Genomic DNA, 19,711 nt, shown 5'->3' with positions numbered 1-19,711 from the left:
TGACGTTTCTCACTCCAGCTATGTGAGTGGGAGAAAGATGCCAACTGAACTTGTCTGCCAGGGAGAAGATGGCTATCATGACATGATTTAGATGACGTGACTTGGAGCCTCCTCTGTTTTATACAATGCACTACCACTGCGCTGTCCGGACTAGCTTTATGTGGGAGTACTTTGGTGGGCGCAACCTTTTTAGAGTCAAGAACACTGCCATTGCCTCCAGTACGTTTATATGGAACTGACGGAACTGAGGTGACCAAGTCCCTTGAACCTTTTTTTGACCTGGGAATCACCCTCCCAGCCGCTTAGGGACGCGTCTGTGTGGATGGTGATCCCTGGTGGAGGGAACTGAAGGGGTACTGACACTGACAAATTCTTGACTTTTCGCCCACGGCCGGAGTCAATTCTTTAGAATCAGAGGCACTGAGGATAGTTTGTCCCTGGACCTGGCATTTGCTCGCGAGCGCCAGATTCTGGTTAGGTCTTTCAGTTTGGCTTTCATTAAGGAAGACGTTCGTCACTGATGCAAACTGGAGAGAACCAGGATCCTTTCCTGAGCTCCTCCTTGACGCTAGTTTGTGACTTAGAATTGCTTGACTGACTTCGCTATTTCTTTCCTTTTGGTTGATGGAATCAGGGGGGGGGAACAGAGTGTGGAGGATAGATTCCCATTGAAATGCCCGACCGACCCTGAACGTTTGAACTCTGACGTGAGTCCTTGATTTGGATCCCTGTTTATCTTGCAAGCCTAGATAGTTCCATGGAACTGAATCAACTTTCAGTGTAGCTCTGTTGCATTCCTTCGACTTTTGGGTTGGGGCCCAGATCAACCTCAAGTCGTCGGAGATACGCTACTTGACCGCATAATCCCTTGTGATCTGAGTTTGTTGCCACTACCCTACTTCCGCATCTTTGTGAAACACTCTGGGTGCCACGTTGAGTCCGAAGGGGAACTACCTTGAAGGTGAGAATGTCTGGTCTCCTATCTTGAAACCCTCCCCGATAACCGGACCGGAAGTGTACTTTGCAAATAGGGATATGATCGTAGGCGTTCTGTGAAGATCGATAGAGGTGGTGACTCCGCCCCACGGGGAAGTAAGGTCCGCCCACTACTGTTGAGATCGTGAGCAACTCTTTGACTTGTCGGCAGCGGATGGCATAAGTTTAAGCTGGTACAAGTTCTAAGATTACCCTTCTTTTTTGTGAGCCTTTCTTTGGCACTCTGAACAAGCGACCTTGAAATTTTTGAATCTCTTGACTCTCCTCTATAGCTCCTTTCTGAAGGAGGTCCTCCTGCGTACTCTGTGCCAATTTCTTTGGAAGGAAGTTGTCGGAAAGGTCTTGGCTAGAGGTTGGGTTCGTCAACCCAGCTCCAACCCAGGACCTTTTGAACACTAAAAATGGGAGGCCTCTGAGGCCCATTGGCTTGAAAGTTCCCCCACCTGTGGCGTGTGGAAACCAGCCTCCCCCTCCTACCTGAAGTTCTTATCATTGGTTTCTGGTAACCAACCAGCCTCGGTCCAATACCCTCTGAAGTGCCTTCCCCTATTAAAGGGGCCGCTGCCGATCCTCCTTCCAACGAAAGGAACCGCTTACCTCTGTTCCTCCCTTACCCGAGGCGGATTCATACTTCTGTGAAATCTTTGACTCTCGAAGTGCTTGTTGTTAACGGCTGGAGGAGATGGCGTAAGGAGGGTGGCTTGGGCTGAGGCTGAGGGGAATTGATCACATAAATTGGCTTGGCTTGATTGGTCCCTTTAGAAGTGGAATGGTTGGTGGGCTTTCTGCACTAATGGCAACCGCGCTGGAACTTGCTGAGGAAAGCGGGTTGGTTTTGCTTTTTCTGGTAAGGTTGGGAAACGTCCTGGGTTTCCCTCTGTCCCTTACCTCTAGCTGTCAGGTCTTTGCCTCCTCTTAGCCGTAAGGCCCCAAACGGTCCCTTAAGGCTCTGGTTCAACCCTCGTAGCCGCCTCTGTCCTGGACCTTCCTTTACCATAGCTTCTGGGGAAGAGATCTGCTCCCCAGACGCTAGACGGAGAGTAACCTATTCCGGCTCTATGCCGAATTGTTGCCTCCTTGGTAAGGACATGCTTCCTACAATTCCGTTTCTAGCGAGTGGGCAAAACTCAAAACATATCTGACTGTACCAGTTTGAAAAGGTCAGGGCTTTGGTCATGGACTTAAAATCGGTTTCCGATCCATATGCCATGGTTGCTACCGGTCAGTCATAGCCCATAGCAATTAATTGATCTGGCTATACTCGATTTCGCGTCAATTCAGCCTGAATAAGGCTATCTGGGGAGCCTTGGGTAGTCTTTTCACCAAACTGCTCCATAGCACAGTCCAGGTTTGAGGTTTTGCCAGCTGAGAATGTGTTCGGCAAGTCTTCCCACAATCTCCAACTGAGGGGTGGTAACGGAGATGTGGGATCTGCTTCCTTTTAACTTGAGGTTTATGGGTTTCCCCCTTCTGGGACCTCTGGGAATGGTCGACCTCGCTGCGTCTTGGTCAGGGAACGGGCGCGGGGTACTTACTCCTCATCCATTGTGCAAAATGGTAAAGGGACTCTTAAAACAAGGTTTGTATCTTGTTATTAGAACGAATCCTATGTCCTCTAAAACACCTGAGGCCGCATTCTCTCTGAGCCTGGTCTCCGTGAACTAGAGGAACTGTCTCCTTTGGTACCCTCCTAACTCGTCCCCTCGCACCCTAGCCGAAGGTGGGTGAGCCGTTGCGTAGGCCTTTATGAACGGAGGCTGGAGGTCTTCCGGTGTAGAACTCGTCGAAGTTCCTCTATTCTTCGGTCCCCAAACCTCCCTGGAATAGAGATGAGAACCGTCCTGGAAGGGGGTGGGTGTTGACGCTACTCTCCATGGGTTTTGATTCTAAGAAGACGGAGGTAGTGAGTCATACGGAGGGAGCTGAGTTCCACTTGTGTTGGTGAAAGTGGAGGAGAAGGCTAGAGGATCTTCTCTCAGCCCGGCTATAATAGGTGGAGTCTTGGGTAAGTAACTCCTATCCCGACAACGAGAGATCATTTTGGTTCGCTACTACTGCTTTATGGGACCCAACGAGGGAGGTCGCCCACCTGTTTGGCAACAGGCCAAGCATTGGGGTCCAAAGCCGGACTCGCTGCTGCGGAGGTGGAGGGGAGGCTTCTGAAATCGGAACCCCAAGGGTAGCGGAACTGGTGACTCTGCCGGAGTGCGAGATCTCTCTCTGGAGGATTTACTCCTCGAGGACTTTAGAGGCCGGGACTAGAATCTTTATACCTGTCTGCTCCTGGGATTCCCAGCCCGGCGACTTACGGGAGGCGGATTAAAGCCCTGATGGTCGTCCTTCTTAGACGACGATGACCCCCCCCCCCCCCCCCCCCCCCCAGTCTTAGTCAACGGTCATCCACTTTACCCTTGGTACCTTATGGTCTAAAAAAACCCGAAGCGTCAGGAAGGTAGCATATAATTCGTCACCCGTAAAGCCTTGGAAGGATGGAGAGGTTGCAGGAAGTAAGAAAGAAAGCAGTTTACGCCGAAGGGTTGACCCTTGGGTGGTCCACCTTACCTTTACCACCTCGACCAACATATCGGTACGTCTAACACCTACCATAGGGTTCTAACATTCTATCTAGAGTCGCGGACGTCCGTTGAGATATCCTGGTCTTGATCGTTAATGTGAGGCAGCCGGCTGTTGTTGATGAAGGCGATAGTCGGGGCCGAGCCTGTACTGGGGTCCGAACGTTATCCTGTTCGCCTTTGCCTCCTGGGGTGAAATTAATACTGGCCAACCGTTTCTCCAACGGATGTAGGGCTGACCCCTTGGCGGCGTTCTTCCCAAAACCGCCGACCCAGGCCCGCAGGGTAGCCAGTGCGGTATTCCCTTACTGCTGGCTCCTGGAAGAAGAGGGAGGGCGTAAATAGATTTAAGAATCACTTAAAACAACTAAACTTAAAGTATAACTTCAAACTATCTGGCCTTAAGTTAAAGTTAATGATGAAAAGAACTTAAGGCCACTAAAAATAGAAGCGGAGCAGCTACTGGAGATGGCATACTTTACCCCTTTTCCAAAAGCTGGCTCCCACCAGATCTAACTGATGGTACACGTCTCATGGTACCAATACCTTGGAATGTCCCCCAGTGTCGGAGTCGCGCATGGAGCATCGGGACCCGGCGAAACTTCGTGTCCCACATGGGTCCTGAAGTGTGGGCGGCGCATCCCGTATGCTCACAGTTGGTTGGACTGTAAGATGTGGAAAGACACATGAGTATCTTAAAAGGCAGGCCTCCCACTTTACAGACTTAAAGGTACAGAAAGAAACTCCGTTGCCAATGCCGGGAGCGTCCGGAAAAAATTTTGGGCAAATGAACCCCTCCCTCCCTGCATTGCCTGAATATGGGCCTATAATCCCGGAGGAGATCCCGGTAAGGCATAGTAAAGGAGGGGGGGGGTGGTTTAAGGTACGTTAAGATAACCTTAAGTTAACTTAAACCTAAAAACACAACCGAACCGGACCAAGTCCAGTTGCGTAGCGGTAGTGTAGTAAACTCATCAGCAAAACGGTAAAGGTTAGAGCAGTGACCCACTGTATGTTTCCGGTCCCCACTCTACTGGGTGGACTCAACATCTTTCCGCTGGTGGTACCCAGGACTCTCCGGTCGGGAAGGAGCCCTAGTAAGGTTGGAAAGGGCGAGAAAGACATAGGCAGGCTCGAGCTAGGCCCGGAGCGGACAAGGATTGCAACGGAGGGGGGGTGGGGGCCAAAGGTACCTCATCCCCAACCCCCCCTACGTACCACCACGTGGCCGTACCCGGAAATCCGGAGAGGTCGATGGCAGTTCTGGGTCCTGTCCCGACTTCCCACCTATCCCCTCCACCTCTGAGGGGTAGAGAGGGAGGCCAGGCCTCGGGTATGCGGAGCGAGCATGGGGCAGGACCGACCCCTCACCCCCCGACCCGACTCTTGGAATTGAAAGCTGGGAGGGGGGGGAAGGGTGCAACTGGGCAGGCGTCTGGAACTGTCCCGTGGATCACAGTAGTGACCACGAGGCGGTAAGAACTCAAAGTAAGACAACTAAGCCTAGGACACACCCCCTCGGATACAGAGAGATTGCTATCGGTGAAAGCAACTGAACTGAAAACAGCGGTAGAAATATAGGGCCCTCAACTGGGCCAAAACCAACTGATCAGAGAGATGCTATAGGTTGAAGCGAACCGGAACTGATTGAGTGGTAGTATAAGGCCTCACTGAGCCAGGACCTATGGGCTAAGCCAGACGCCTAACTAACCTCAACTGATAACAAAATACATCGTAATAAATAAATAAAAATAAAAAAATGAAAGGAAGAAAGCAATATAGCAGGAAGTAAAAATCCAGGAGTGTAACCGACTAACCCGAAGGCAAGTCTACCACTCAAAGCTAAAGCTATCAGAGGTCCGAATACCTAAGAGCCGGGACCTAGGGTCTGGATAGAAGGGAACCTACATAAGGTTAAAACGACATGCATGCATGTCAAAACCCTGAGTAATGACAGTACCCTAAGTAAAAGCGGATAATAATCTAGAAGCGTTACATAAATAAAGGGATGTTCCTAGGTATGGGAGTACCGAGAACGAAACCCACCACAGCGGCCAGAAAACCATGCTGGCCATGCTTTCCGACCCCAGAGTTCGTATTTATCAGCTAAAAAACGGCAAATACTGACTGAGGGCCGAAAAGAATCAACCTAACCATAATTGACTGAGTTACCACTTAACTTAGCTGCTGCAAATAGCTTGCAACGCATCCAATTATAAGAATAAATCCAACGCAAAGGGCAATCAAAAAACACCAGAAGAAAATAAAAATATCACAACCGAACCTACTCGTGTGCGCTTAACTTGAAAGGATGGCCAACGGAGAGGCGGCAGCAGGTCGGCAAGCATGGGATGGTAGTAGTAGTAGTACAGAGCTGCTCACTCTGTGGGTCTGCCTCCCCTCTTGGAGGGTTTTTTGGTAGTGGGAAGATTTCTATTGGCATTTGGCTCGGGTGTAGTGGTCTCACTCGGGCCTAGTGTTCATACCGACACCTCCTGGGGGAGGGTGGATCGAGTCAGTTTATACTGACCTTTTTTCTTTGTTTTTATTTATTCTTTCTGGTAATGGTTTGTTAGTACATTTAACCCCTAGAAATAATAGATTAAAGGATGTTTCCGCGCAGCGACAAACGACGGCTGAGCCCAGAAAGACTATTTTTGAGAACTATCGACCCACATAAAAGTGGAATTGCCAACATTCGAACACGCATAATTTCAGGCTATGTATTACTAATTTTGTCGAAAACTTAGTTTTCTGGTGTATAATATATGACTGAAAATTAATGCTATTAGTCAAAACAAAGAGAATAACGCGTTTAACAATGAATTCGCTTGACGTGGTCGCTAGAACGGAACTCCATTGTTAAACATGGAGTACCTGTATTCCCTCTACATACTTCCTATGGTTGCACCTGGAGGGGCGAGGTGAATAGGAGGGATCCTGCAGAGTGCTCTCCGCAGTATTCAGTGTTTTGGGTCTTATGTTCCTGGAAGGATCTTTGGGTTCCACCGGGTGTACGTCCACGTTGTTCAGGAAGGATCTACTGTCAATGACAGAGATCTCTCTCACTGTCTTGATATGTGGTGTTTAGATTCTTACGACTCGAACACCCGGAGACTATGTTATCTCTGGCTCTTTCTGTCCTTTGGATGGATTTTGATTTGCAGTCCCCTGTGGGTCCTTGCGTTTTGGGAGCATTGAGTGCATATTCTGTTGCATTATACTCACATTCCAGTCTTAAATGGTTGCATATAGGACTGGTTTATATACTTGTTCCTCCTCGGTTTTTGCAGGAGTCGAGGAGGGCCCCCTCCTCAATGATCATTTGATGAAATTCGGAAGTCTCGCAGAACGCTTAAACTCTGGAATTTCTAGCTCTCTCTGAGTGTTTTGAACTTCTGTAATATACAAACACTCGAGCGAGACAAGAATTCCCAATAATTGATAATACAATGTACCCGGGAATCTCACTGAATGCTCGAATTCCTGGGAATTTCTTGGCATTCTCAGAGTGTTATGGTTTTCTGTGATTTCCAAACACTCGGGCAATGGTTATTCCCAATAATTATTTCAGTAATTGGGGGTCTTGCCAAGCGCCTGGATCCCTTGGTTTTGCTGACTCTCGCTGAGTGCTCGGCATCATCATGTTGCCGAGAACCAGGGCGAGACCAGGTGAGACCAGGGTGAGACCAGGGCAAGATAAGGCTCACCTGATTATTGTCTTGCAAGAGTCAGGTTTTTTTTGCCGAATGTGGGAATTCTTACAAATTCTAGCACTTGCTATCACAAGTGCTTGGATAACAAGAAGAGCCTTTACCAGTACAGATGAGTTTGCTCTTCAGTCTGGTTTGGAGTTATGCAGAGCTTGGTACTGCATGCAACACTTAAGTGAATGGTCAAGTACTGTCCTCATGTCTTGGACCATAGGGTCTGAACATGGACAACAGACACAGAATCCCTCTTTATTCTTCTTCTTAGAGCTTCGGCCTTGAAGGAGAAGAGTTAATTGGGAAGAAGTGATATTCTTTGCGGACAATTACCACTCATAATTATATAGTGGTGATCTGTTCAGCTCACTCGACTCGGCTCAGTTCGACCAGCCAGCTCTGCTGAGCTCTACTGAACGAACTCTGTTTTGATAAGTGCGGTCCCTTGCCATGACATAGCACCCTACATTCCCATATTGCAGCAAGTTTTCACAGGGGTCATTGTCTTCATCTTCGTTATCTAATGCCTCCTCACCTCCCTCTTCGAAGGCTTCCATGGCCTAAGAAGAGGAAGGTATTTTCTCCGCCCCTAAGAAGTCTTGCCTTAAGACTTCTAAGGGTCTGCATCCTTTCCCTGGGTTGGGAGCAATTTGCTGTCTTGGAGTGCTATCCCAAAAATATAGTGTCTCTAGAGCCCCAGGAGTTCCAACCAAGGTTCATTCTCCTGTCTCTGATTTCAATGGCACTGCTCATGGAACCAGGGCTGTTCTCCATCATGACAGTGGCGCAGGGCGAGAGAAAGGACCAAGCCGTGTTGGTGGCTCAGGCCCACCTGCAAAAGCCAGGAATGGCTATTCTTCAGGTTTCAAGATCGATGTCGCTGTTCCTCAGGACAAGGCATCTGAAGTATATAGGAGGAAGTACTCTGTGCAGTCTGTTTCGTGAGGTTTGATCATAGAGAAGAAAGATGTGGAACAAGACATGGCAATTTCTCGCCAACTTTTACTGCATTTAACTCAGCACAACTTTCGCTTGCATTCGCTTGAACAAAACAATTGTAGGAAATGAATGCTTCGTTTGACAGAGTGAGAACACTGCAAGTTCAGAGAAGAGTAGACAAGAGGTCAGTCCTCCCCCCCCCCCCCCTCTCTACTTTCTGGTTACACCGGAATGAACAAGGAAATAAGAGGAATATTATGGAGTTTATTCCCCAGAGTTTGAATCCGAGAGACTTATGTTTTCGGTTCAATCTAAGGATCTTACAGAACATTTGTCAATCTGTTCAGGATGGATAGCACCAAGAGGTTTGAACGCCTCTCCAGTGCTGCTGCTTTTTGGGGAACAACCAGTTCAGCTTGAACTGGTCGTCTTCGGTGTCCTGTTATTACCGTGGAAGTCCCTTCAGGACAACTCTACCTTCACTCTCTCAGGGCCATTTTGCTTGGTGAGACGTACCTGTGCACAGTCTGAATAATTGACCGATATCACATGTATAACATACAACTAGAAAACTAATTATAGCTAGAAGTGTTCACGAACTGTCGGTGATTAGATTAGTGTCAGAGTAGTAGGATAAAGCATCGACGAAGTTAGTTTTTTGAGTGAATTATTAAAAATTCAAACAGGATGGCAGCGTGTGGCAGCAAAAGAAAGAAATGTGGGAATCTTGCTTGCCTTGCAGACATGAAATATGATGACTTAGCAGGAAGGGAACTGGCATTTCTTATCTGAGATCAATAACAACCCTAACCAAAAAGATGCAAAAATATTCATAGACATATTGGAAGGATATGATCCTTTAAACTGGAGCAAGTCTGTAGAAAATATTATGAAAATAATTGAAGGAGTACCAAATATAAAATACAAGTGATCAAGAGACTTATAAAGAAAATTTACATCAATCAACACATTCCAACAAAGAAAATGAATTAGGTGAATATAGTGAATATACTGATTGAAGCAATAGGAAAATGAATGCCGAAAGCATGTAATTTATGTAGGATGTGGTATAGCATAGTAAATCCACAAAACCTGATCAGGAAATGCTATGCATGCCATGTACCTACGCATCCTCAATGTGCAGAAATCCAACAAAATACAAGTAATGACACAAGAGTATTTTGCTCAACATGTCTATCATGGATAGATAATGTTATTAAATCGAGACTTAATGTGCAAATAGTAGAGGATGAAGTAGATGAGGAAGAGGAAGAAGAGGAAAATGAAAAAGAAGAAAATATAACTGAATTGATAGAAAAAATAATGAAGAAAAAGAACACGACAAGAGTATGGATGCAGAGATACTCAGAGATATTACATATGAGGCAATGCAGCAGCATACGAAAATGAAATAAATTATGACATGACAACACAAAATAAAATCCCAAAGAGGCTGTACCCAGATCTTCATACCAATGGGAAAGAGCAAGAAAAAAAGAAAAGAAAGACAGTTTGCACCCTTCTGAAAAGAGGGAATTGCAGATTCGGTGAAAGGTGTCACTACAAGCATCCCAAGGTATGTCACATTTATGAGATTTATGGCTAATGTGCATCCCTAGACAGCTATGAGGATGAATGCAGCGATCTACATCCAAAAATTGCAAAACTTAAAAGAAGGAAAAGGATGTAAGTTCAACAAAAAATGTAGATATATGCACCCTGTAGCCATGAATCAAAATCAAGTAAATAATAATAATAGAAATAAAAATGAAGCAAATAAAGAAAGGAACAAAGAACATGAGGTGAAGGAAAAAACAAGCCATTACCGCGTTATGAAATGTCAGCATCAAGATATCGAGCAACAGCACCCAGATACAGTGCAAGGAACAAGCACTATACATACAGTGGTCCCCCCGTATTCGCGTGGGATGTGTACCAGACCACACCAATGGAATAGTTAGAACCTGCGAATAGTTGGAACCCCTATAAAAATGCTTAAAACCTCCTATTTTGTTAGTTAGAATTCGAGAAAATCCACTTGCATTTTTTATACCTGTTTTTTTTTAATAGTTTTATCACAAAATTGCATTTTATGATGAAATTGATAAAAAAACCAGGAATTTGTGGATATTTCTCATAGAAAATTACTGCGAATAGGCGAATTTTCCACAAATAATGCGGGAAAATGTTCCAGAGAGAAATCCGCGAATCTGTGAGTCTGCGAATCCGGAGAACGCGAATATGGGGGGTCCACTGTACATACGATGCCAGGGAATGGTGCAGATACAGAGATAAATGCAGATACATACACAAAATGAATAAATATGAAGATGGAAGATCAAATGTGTTGGAAAAGTTGGATTTTTTAATGTCAGAATTTCTGGAAATGAAGAAAAGGACAACATACCAGAACAGAAAAGAGACATTGGCAAATCCTTATTATTACCCATATTAAATGATGGAGATAACATGCAAACCATCATAATGATGAATGCGCAAGGTTTAGTTACGAGTAACTCAAAAAAAATAGAGTTCTTAGAAGAACTAACCCAAATTGAAAAAATAGATATACGTATATAATAAATATAAGTGAAACCTGGTATTCCCAAGAGACTGGTAATGATGATCAGATAAAGGGGTTCCAAACTTATAGATCAGATAGAAAAAATAGGAATCAAGAGGGAACTGGGATATATGGGAGAGACTTAAATCAAGGAAAAATATATGAGAAATATAGTAACTCAGAATGTGAAGTAATAGTGGTAGAATTTGGATCTAAAAAATTTGTGAACATCAAAATATAGACTCCTAATTCTAAAGAGTTTGACATAATAATAAAAAAAATTGGATGATATATATAGAAATCACACAGACTGGACTGTACTCCTATCCGGAGACTTTAACTTTCCTTTTGTAGATTGGAAGGAACGAATAGGAGATTGTGGTTGTATTTATACATATAAAAAAGAGAGTAATAGTAGTGCAGAAGATAAGAGGCAATTTGAAAAGCTACTAGATATACTACTAGAACACAACATTCAACAAATAAATCACCTGCCAACAAGAAAGGATAATATTTTAGACCTAGTCTTTGTGAATGAGGTGAATTATGTTAAAGAAGTAATTGTGTCATAGAATTAACAGTCTGTTCCCAAGCAAGTGAAAACAGAGATAAGCAAGAGATGAAAAAGTGGGAAGGATATGGAAAATACAATTTCTATAGTAAGAATATAAAATGGTCAGAAATAAATGAAGAATTAAACAAAGATTGGGAAAACATATTCGTAAATGATAATATACAGGTAAATACGGGTATATTATATAAGATATTAGAGAAAATAGTGGATAAGTATATACCGAAGAAGAAAAGTAGACATAAGTCATGCATACCAAGAGACAGAAGGATCTTGTTCCAGAATATCAGAAAGTGGAAAAAGGTTTTGAAAAAAAAAGAATGCATGGAAAGTGATGGAACTAAAAAGTAAGATAGAAAATGCAGAACTAAAGATTAATGCAATCAAAAGAAAGTGAAAAATGGGACTTAGAAGAAAAGACCCTGGAAAATATCAAGCAAAACCCCAAACTATTGTACTCATATGCAAAAAAAGATGAATAGAAGAAGGTAGAAAGGAAATATGCAACATATTAGCAGAAAGATATGAGAGAATTTACCCCTAGAATTGATAATGAAGATAATTGCAACAGAAATAAGAAATGAAAATACAGGCAGTCCCCAGCTTATGACGTTCCAAGGTTACTACGCTTTTTCAATTATATTCATCATAAATTATTTCCTAGTTTATGATGCACGTTCCAGGGTTACTACACTTACAGTGCCGATCTGACAGAAGAAATATTACTCCAAAAATGCAAAATAATCAATATTTGAATTTTTTTTATGAAAAAGGCAATAAAAATGCAGTTTACATAGTTTCTAATACACCCAAAGCATTAAAAGTAATGTTTTCTTAGGATTTTTTTTTACGATTTTCTGGCTTACAGCGATTTTCGGCTTACGACGAGTCTCAAGAACGGAACCCCCATTGTAAGCTGGGGACTACCTGTAGTGAATATTTATCGGGCATAGATATTAATGAAGCCGATATTGTCCTTTTCTGTTTTTCTTATTAGAATCATAGAAGCAATCCTGCACCTTTCTCTAGCAAGGGGGGGGGGGGGGGGGGGGAGGGGGGGGGGGGGGGGAGGAGACTGGCAATAATGCAAACCCTTCCCAGAACTTTGCATTAATGTCTCTGACTCTAAATATTCTTCCCAACCCTTTTCAGATGAGTTACAATTCCTCACTCATTTTGAAAAGGCCCAGAAGTCTAACTCTTGATCACGCAGTTCCTATACTCTGATCAAGTTGTCAGAGGCAGGGCACTCCTCCTCACTCTTACGACCAGGAGGAATAGCCCAGGTGTGCTGAACTCCAGTCAGTTCTAGAGGCACACTCACAATCATCCCACCAATCAGTGAGTCTTCTTAATGTAAAGGACCGAGGGTTTGTATATTGTGTAGGAATAAATCACAATTTTTTAAAGTACTAAATTGTATTTTTCCCAACTAATGCCACCCCTTAATCTGAAACCTGGGCTGAAAGGCAAAGTGGAGTGTTACATCCGGGCAGGCGGGCCTACCTGCCTACCAGACGGTAGTTACTGCTTAACCACCTTGTTCAAGAATTTAACAGCCCTATTCCAGCCTGTGCTAAAAGTAACTCCTAATGTAAAGGACCTCAGGTTTGTATAGTTAGGAAAAATACAATTTACTTTAAAAAATTGGGATATTTGTAAATCTTTTTGGAGGCTGCATTGTCTGGTACATGTCTCTATCTGGAGCCTGCACCATCTGTGACTTGTGCTCCTGATGCTTCAGAGGATGCACCAAATTTGTGACTCTCCTACCTTAGGCAGGGCCAAATTTGTCTGGTGCTCCTGAGCTTGAAATATCTTTGATGAAGGTGATATCAGAGGTGCCCAACACCCATGATAGTACTAGGGTTCCACCTCCATGGAAGCAGCACTATCATCATCCTTAAAATGGCAGGCAGACATAATCGGTCTCCTTTCAGAAAAAAAGGATTAAAGAAGATATGGAAAGTAGTAGTTCTTGAGTTGCTAAGTTTGGAGCATGTCTTTCTCTGTCTCTAACACCAAATTGGAATTTAATTTTACATTTGTTTGCCTTTATTTTTAAAACATCACTTCACTCAAGAAATGTGTACTACTTTCTTCATTGTCCCTTCAGTTTTCCTTCAGTCAGGGTTAAATAAGCATACTGCATTTCCTAATTGGAAGAAAGTTATTGACCACCCTGTTCAAGAAGTACAGTAAAAATTGTTTGAATATGGAGAGTAGAAATATTACAATTGATGTAAAAATTTATACTTAACTAGTACTAGAGTTCACCCAGTGTATTGTCTGATCTTTTGGATCATGAAAGGGGTACTTTAATGAACAAGATATAGTATTGGTACTTAATTTTTGGTGCATTGTGGACTAATTCTTTCTCTATTGAAATAGCTGTAGGTATCTCATTTCTTATTCTGTGAAATTTAATTTGCAGGATGATCCAGAGAGAAAGCACATGTTTTTTGCGCAGAATGAGCAGAGTGTACATACCTGGGTTTCAAAGATTATAAAAGCAAGGTGAGATTAGTTTTTACTCTATTCTGGTATCATTGATTTAAATTTTAAGACACCCTGTGTCCACAATAGCAGAAAAGTAAAAGTTTTGCAGATTTCTTGTCTCTGATCTTGAAGAGATATTACACCAAGCTGGTTATTAATATAGTGGTTAGTGTCTTGGCATTCTATTTAGATGTTTAGAGGATGCACCTTCCCCAGGGCAATAGAAGTCAGTGGCTGTATCAATGTCAATTATTGCCACAGTGTGGTGCCTAAGGTGGGGACTTAAGATAAGGTTGTTAGTCATAACAATAGATCATACTGAGAATATAGTTTTGTAGAATGAATATAATGTAACTCATGAATGTACTTTTTCTGGGTTCGACCTGTGTCTGCTGGTGAAAAGTTTCTGTAGCTCTCTTTTGTAAGTATAAATAGATTCTAAATATACCAGAGAAAAAAGCTAGCATGGTATGCTGAGGTTACTACCCTCGGCGCGAGCACCCAGAGGGTGTCGGGTATAAAGTACAAGGTGAGTGGAAGCCACTACTCACAGGTCTTCTGCCAATTAGAGGATTCCTTTCCAAAATCCTTCCCATGGCAAGAGCCGTCACAAAGGCTAGAGCCGTTACAAAGGTTACTCCTCTTACCTCCCTCTCGCTCTTGCTACTACTACTTGACCCGTGCGCCATCAACATTCCTGTAATTAGCCTTTGTATGTTCGCACGCGTCTTCAATTGCTCCCTTGGTGCCTTAAATTGCCGAAGCTACATCTTCTGTGGAACTCTCTGTTTCTTCAATCCAACTTGAGTATTCCAAATTGTGTTTTCGTAATTTGTATGGTTACAATGCATTCCATTTTTAGCCTTCGGTCCCTTAAAAAAGCTACTGGGGTGCCACTAGTTTATTCGCCATTTGGGTGCATCATCAGACGCGTGCGTCATTATTATTGGTTATTTCCTTTATTTTTATTCTTATTTTTATGTTAATTTTATATTTCATATCGTATATATGCCTTTTAGGGCTACTAGCTAGCCTATCGTAATTATTGTCATAGAGGAGGGAAGACTCTCTCTCTCTCTCTGCCAATACGAGACATGCATATGTTATTGTTTTAATGCGAACCAGATAGGTTTTTGATTTATGTTCATTCATGATTTTATATCACTGAAGAGGTTGAATGAGTTGCTTTCCTTCCCTAGCTTAACCGACCAGGCCTAGATTAGGTTTTGGAAGGTAGGCTAGGTGCCCCTACCCCTATACCCTTACCTCTCCCCCTGTCTGCGCTACTGTGCTAACGGGGAGGATATCAAGGATAGAGAGTATCTCTCTTGTCATACTGTTGGACCTATCCTCCCTACCCGACCAGATCGAAAATTTCGAGTATGGAGGGTTTGGTTGAGTGCCCACTGTCCACACCATGTTGTCCTTGGAGGTTTATCTGACCTACCTGACCGGATCCATAGTGATCTCGGAGAGTTAGGTTAGATCCATGCTGGGTATTTTCCTAACACCTTATGATCCTCCTGCAACTCTTCCATGATACCTTATTATTGTATTGTATATTGTATTGTTTATTGTATATTATATTGTTTATGCACATTTATGATTTTCATATCACAAGAGGTTGGATGAGTTGCTTCCTTCCCTAGCTTAACCGACCAGGCCTAGATTAGGTTTTGGAAGGTAGGCTAGGTGCCCCTACCCCTATACCCTTACCTCTCCCCCTGTCCGCGCTATGGTGCTAAAGGGGAGGATATCAAGGATAGAGAGTATCTCTCTTGTCATACTGTTGGACCTATCCTCCCTACCTGACCGGATCGAAAATTTCGAGTATGGAGGGTTTGTTTGAGTGCCCACCGTCCATGCCAGGATGTCCTTGGAGGTTTATCTGGCCTACCTGACCGGATCCATAGTGATCTCGGAGAGTTAGGCTAGATCCATGCTGGGTATTTTCCTTACACCTTATGTTCCGCTTGCAACTCTTCCATGATACCTCATTATGGTATTGTATATTATATTGTTTATTGTATATTATATTATTTATGCACATTTATGATTTTTTTAGTATTCCATACAGTCTTCAGTGACGTATTTCATATTACGTGCTTAATTATTAACCGACCAAGTTAGGATTGGTTCGGAGGAAGGCCTAACGTGCTCATGACGTCCTCTGAGGTTTTAAGAAAGGTTGATTAGTTTATATTCTAGCCTCTGCCCCCCCCCCCCCCTCCTCCCAGCTTTTCAAGAGCATGTTCGTGCTTATCTCTACGTAATTTTAGCATATTGTACATGTAAAATTGTTAGGAGAGAGTCCTCTCTCTCTCTCTCCCGGTGTGAGACATGCATGAGTTATTGTTTAATACGAACCAAATAGATGTTGAATTATGCACATTGATTTCATATCACTGAGAGGTTGGAAGAGTTGCTTCCCTCCCTGGCTTAACCGACCAAGCCTAAGTTAGGCTTGGAAGGTAGGCTAAGTGTCCCTACCCCTGTACCCTTTATGCCTCTCCCCCTGCCGGTGCTACGGTGGTAGAGGGAAGGATATCAAGGATAGAGAGCCTCTCTCTTATCACTTTGTTGGACCTATCCTCCCTGCCGATCTAGATAGAAAAATTCGAATTTAGTAGGTTTGGTCGAGGGCCACTGTCCACATCATGATGTCGTGGAGGAGATTTGGCCTACCTGTCCGGTTCTGTAATGATCTCGGAAGGTTAAGCTAGATCCATACTGGGTATTCTCCTTTCGCCTTATATTCCTTTGCAACTCTTCCATGATGCCTCATTATTAATTGTATATATTATTCTTATATATATTGGTCTATTGTATTGCTGTACATTAAGTGGTCTGGTTTGTGTATCGTCTTGGCCTAGCCTCCTTTAGTACAACCTTTAGTAGTAGGCCATGTCCTCCCGGTTGAGAGCGATCACCGATCGGTCGCTGTACCAATCACGACGGGCCATAGGCCCAGTTGGCCTACTACCCCTACAGTAGTAGGCTACACAGCTTTCAATAGGTGTCCATTTATGATCGGGTTGGTGGCCAGACGATCACGACCGACCACCCCACATGCCACCTACCCCCCCTCCCCCCTTTCCCCCACTTCTCCCACTTCCTAGCTTGGCTCTGCCGGACGCTTATAACTCGCGGTGCTAGTAGTCTTATCAATGAACGACCGCTCAAGTTTTTCACTTAAGTGTGGAAGAGAAGAGTGGGAGCGGTGGGGTTACTGGTATTACTATATGTGCATTTATACAGCTCCGCCGCTCGGTGGTCTCTCTCTCCAGTTGTCCGCCCCCGGCTATGGGTTCAGGCGAGGAGCTATGCTACCCCCAATAGAGGCAGGCAGGTTCAGATAGAGGAATTACCTTCCCCTGGTCCGCGGCTTCAGCCCGTTCCGCCGGCATTACTTATGACAATGAGAGATGAGACTTTGGGTAGGCTAAGCTTTGGGGACTACACTGTAGATATCTCCGGACCTTTAAGGTGCCGACAGAGTGTGACTCACCCTCACATCCGCTGCCGGAGTGTTGCACCAAGTTGCCGTAGCTCAGTTTCCGTTCTTGTGTCGTTCCCCACTCCGGTGGAAACGGTAGATGGGTCAGGTATTCGACTACGGTAATGCGTAGCCTTCTGATTCTGCCGACCGTAATAGAGATGAGGTCCTTCCTCTTCTCCGGTCCGGCGGATCTCAGATCCCACATACTAGACATACATCTACCTTCCAAGGACGGAATCGGGAGCAGGCAAATACACCCAAAGAATTTCTTTATTCATTGCTCTCGTTGGAGTTAACTCCGGCCCCACGGCTCTGACCACGACAGTTCGGGGTACGTCTAACATGCCGCCATTTGAGAAAAACAACCCATAGCGACGAGCATTACATGCCCCACGGGGGGTCTCCAATTCCCATTCCCCGGACTCGTCAGGCTAGTGGAACATGCACTAGTCAGAGTATTTAAAGGTCCCGAAGGAGACAGTGATCTTCCCTAGGGACCAAGATCAAGCTGTATGGGTTTGCACCCTCTCCGACTGGGGTTGTGTTAACACCAAACTGATGCCCCATAAAGGTAGCTTTGCTATGTTTGTGACCCCAGAAGGAGTTCCGTCACCCTGTACAACCAAAGTGGCGGAACTAACCATGCAAGCTGCGGCAGAGTATAAACCCTTACCAGCTCTAAAGGAGATAGAGGCTACCTCTCTACTCTTCCCTGCAGATGTAGAGTTCTGGGAGGACCCTCCGGCTATGTTTACGTCAGGTAAACTCGACCTGGATTGCGCCCCCTGTGATGGTAATTGCTTCATAGCAAAGAAAGTGAAAGGAAAGGAGAGCGCATTTTCGAGAAGTTTGGCAGCAACGAGGCGTTAGTGCAATTTGTTGGAGGTGCCTGTTATCATGATGGTTCTAGAATCGGCAGGAGTGTTGTGGATCTCGTCTTGACGTGAGAAACGCCGCGATTTCTGATGCAATACCTCGTCTAGATTCATCTAGGGAGTCCTAGTAAACTCGGGAGTCTGTGACGTTTGCCGTAGGCTCCGCCCCCAGAGTGCCGTATAAATAAGACGAACGAACTTTGGAGAGCAGTGATCGTAGGAGAGAAAGAGATTGTAAAAGAGAGGGATCACCAGTTAGTAAGAGCCACAGATCAGATTATCAGTGAGAGATCAGCAGCAGCGATCGTCAGAGAGAGACTAGAAACGAAGGAACCGACAAAGTATCAATCAAAAGAAGAGTTGTATGAGAGTTGGTTGGATATTGGTCTAGTCGTCTTCAGGTGTGGTCTACCGAGTTGTCTTGACGTCGAGCAGACTTCAGAGAAGAAAAGGTCCTGTTACAGGTGTTGGGGAATTCCTGCCTTACAAGAAGATTAGTTTCTGCAATACGGAGTCAAGAGGACGTCCTCAATCGCCGATCTACTTTTATGAAGCCAGCGCGTCGAATTGCCAAATCGATTAGCAAGTATTTTAATTGCCTTGCTGTTCCCCCAGTTCATGCAGTGTAAGATTCTATCTTTTTATGTAAATAAGAGATACCATTCTGCATTTACCTTTGTTAGAAGCTTGTAAATAAACCTTTGTTGTGTTAGTGTTTCTTTCTATATTTGTATCCCCAGTTTCAACTCGTGGTGTTGATATACATATATTATATATATATATATATATATAGATAATATATATATATATATATATCTATATAGATATATATATATATAATATATATATAGTAGATATTATATATCTATATATATATATATATATATATATATATATATATATATATATATTATATTATATATATATATATCTATATTAATATATATATATATATATTGCATATCGAACCTGAAGCGGACCTCTCTCAGAGGCCGTAACATTTGTGTCGACCTTTAACCAGGATATTTCGACACCGTAACATTGTCTTTGAGATCTTCAGATCCGTAACATTGTGGCGACCTTGCCTAGGCTATCAACACTTTAACAGTTTGAAACAGGGAGGATATAGAAAGAATCAGAATGAGTGAGATGGTGAAAGAGTTTATTGAGTCAGGTAAGCTACTAGGTCTAGAGGGGAATGATCTTCGTGAGTATGTTGAGAAGAAAGAAAGGGAAAAGTATGAGAGAGAAGTAATGAAAATGCAGCAAGAGAAAGAGAGAGAAGCAATGAGAATGCAGCAAGAGAGAGAAATGTTGGTAATGCAGCAGGAAGAGAGAGAGAAAGAACGTATGCATGAGTTGGAAATTGCTCGGTTAAGGGAAAGTACTCGTAACAGTCGGTCAGGCGAAAACGAAAACGGAGCTGATACGTTGGGTATGAGTGCAGTGTTGAAATTAGTACCTAAGTTCGATGAGGAAGATGTTACGA

General features: G+C 43.8%; 1 protein-coding gene across 2 annotated transcripts in view; it reads left to right on the top strand.

The window, feature by feature from the left end:
• Positions 1-19,711, top strand: part of LOC135225781 (pleckstrin homology domain-containing family J member 1-like) — a 301,334-nt gene that overhangs the window by 169,778 nt on the left and 111,845 nt on the right. For both annotated transcript variants that reach the window (XM_064265247.1, XM_064265248.1), the window contains one exon: positions 13,784-13,866. In XM_064265247.1, coding sequence (XP_064121317.1) covers positions 13,784-13,866 — 83 coding nt within the window. The remainder of the gene's footprint in view (positions 1-13,783; positions 13,867-19,711) is intronic.

The sequence above is a fragment of the Macrobrachium nipponense genome, chromosome 13 (genome assembly GCF_015104395.2).
Source record: "Macrobrachium nipponense isolate FS-2020 chromosome 13, ASM1510439v2, whole genome shotgun sequence".
NCBI classification, from domain to species: domain Eukaryota; kingdom Metazoa; phylum Arthropoda; class Malacostraca; order Decapoda; family Palaemonidae; genus Macrobrachium; species Macrobrachium nipponense.
Note: the sequence above shows the minus strand (reverse complement) of the source record. Positions and strands in the feature narration are given on the sequence as shown.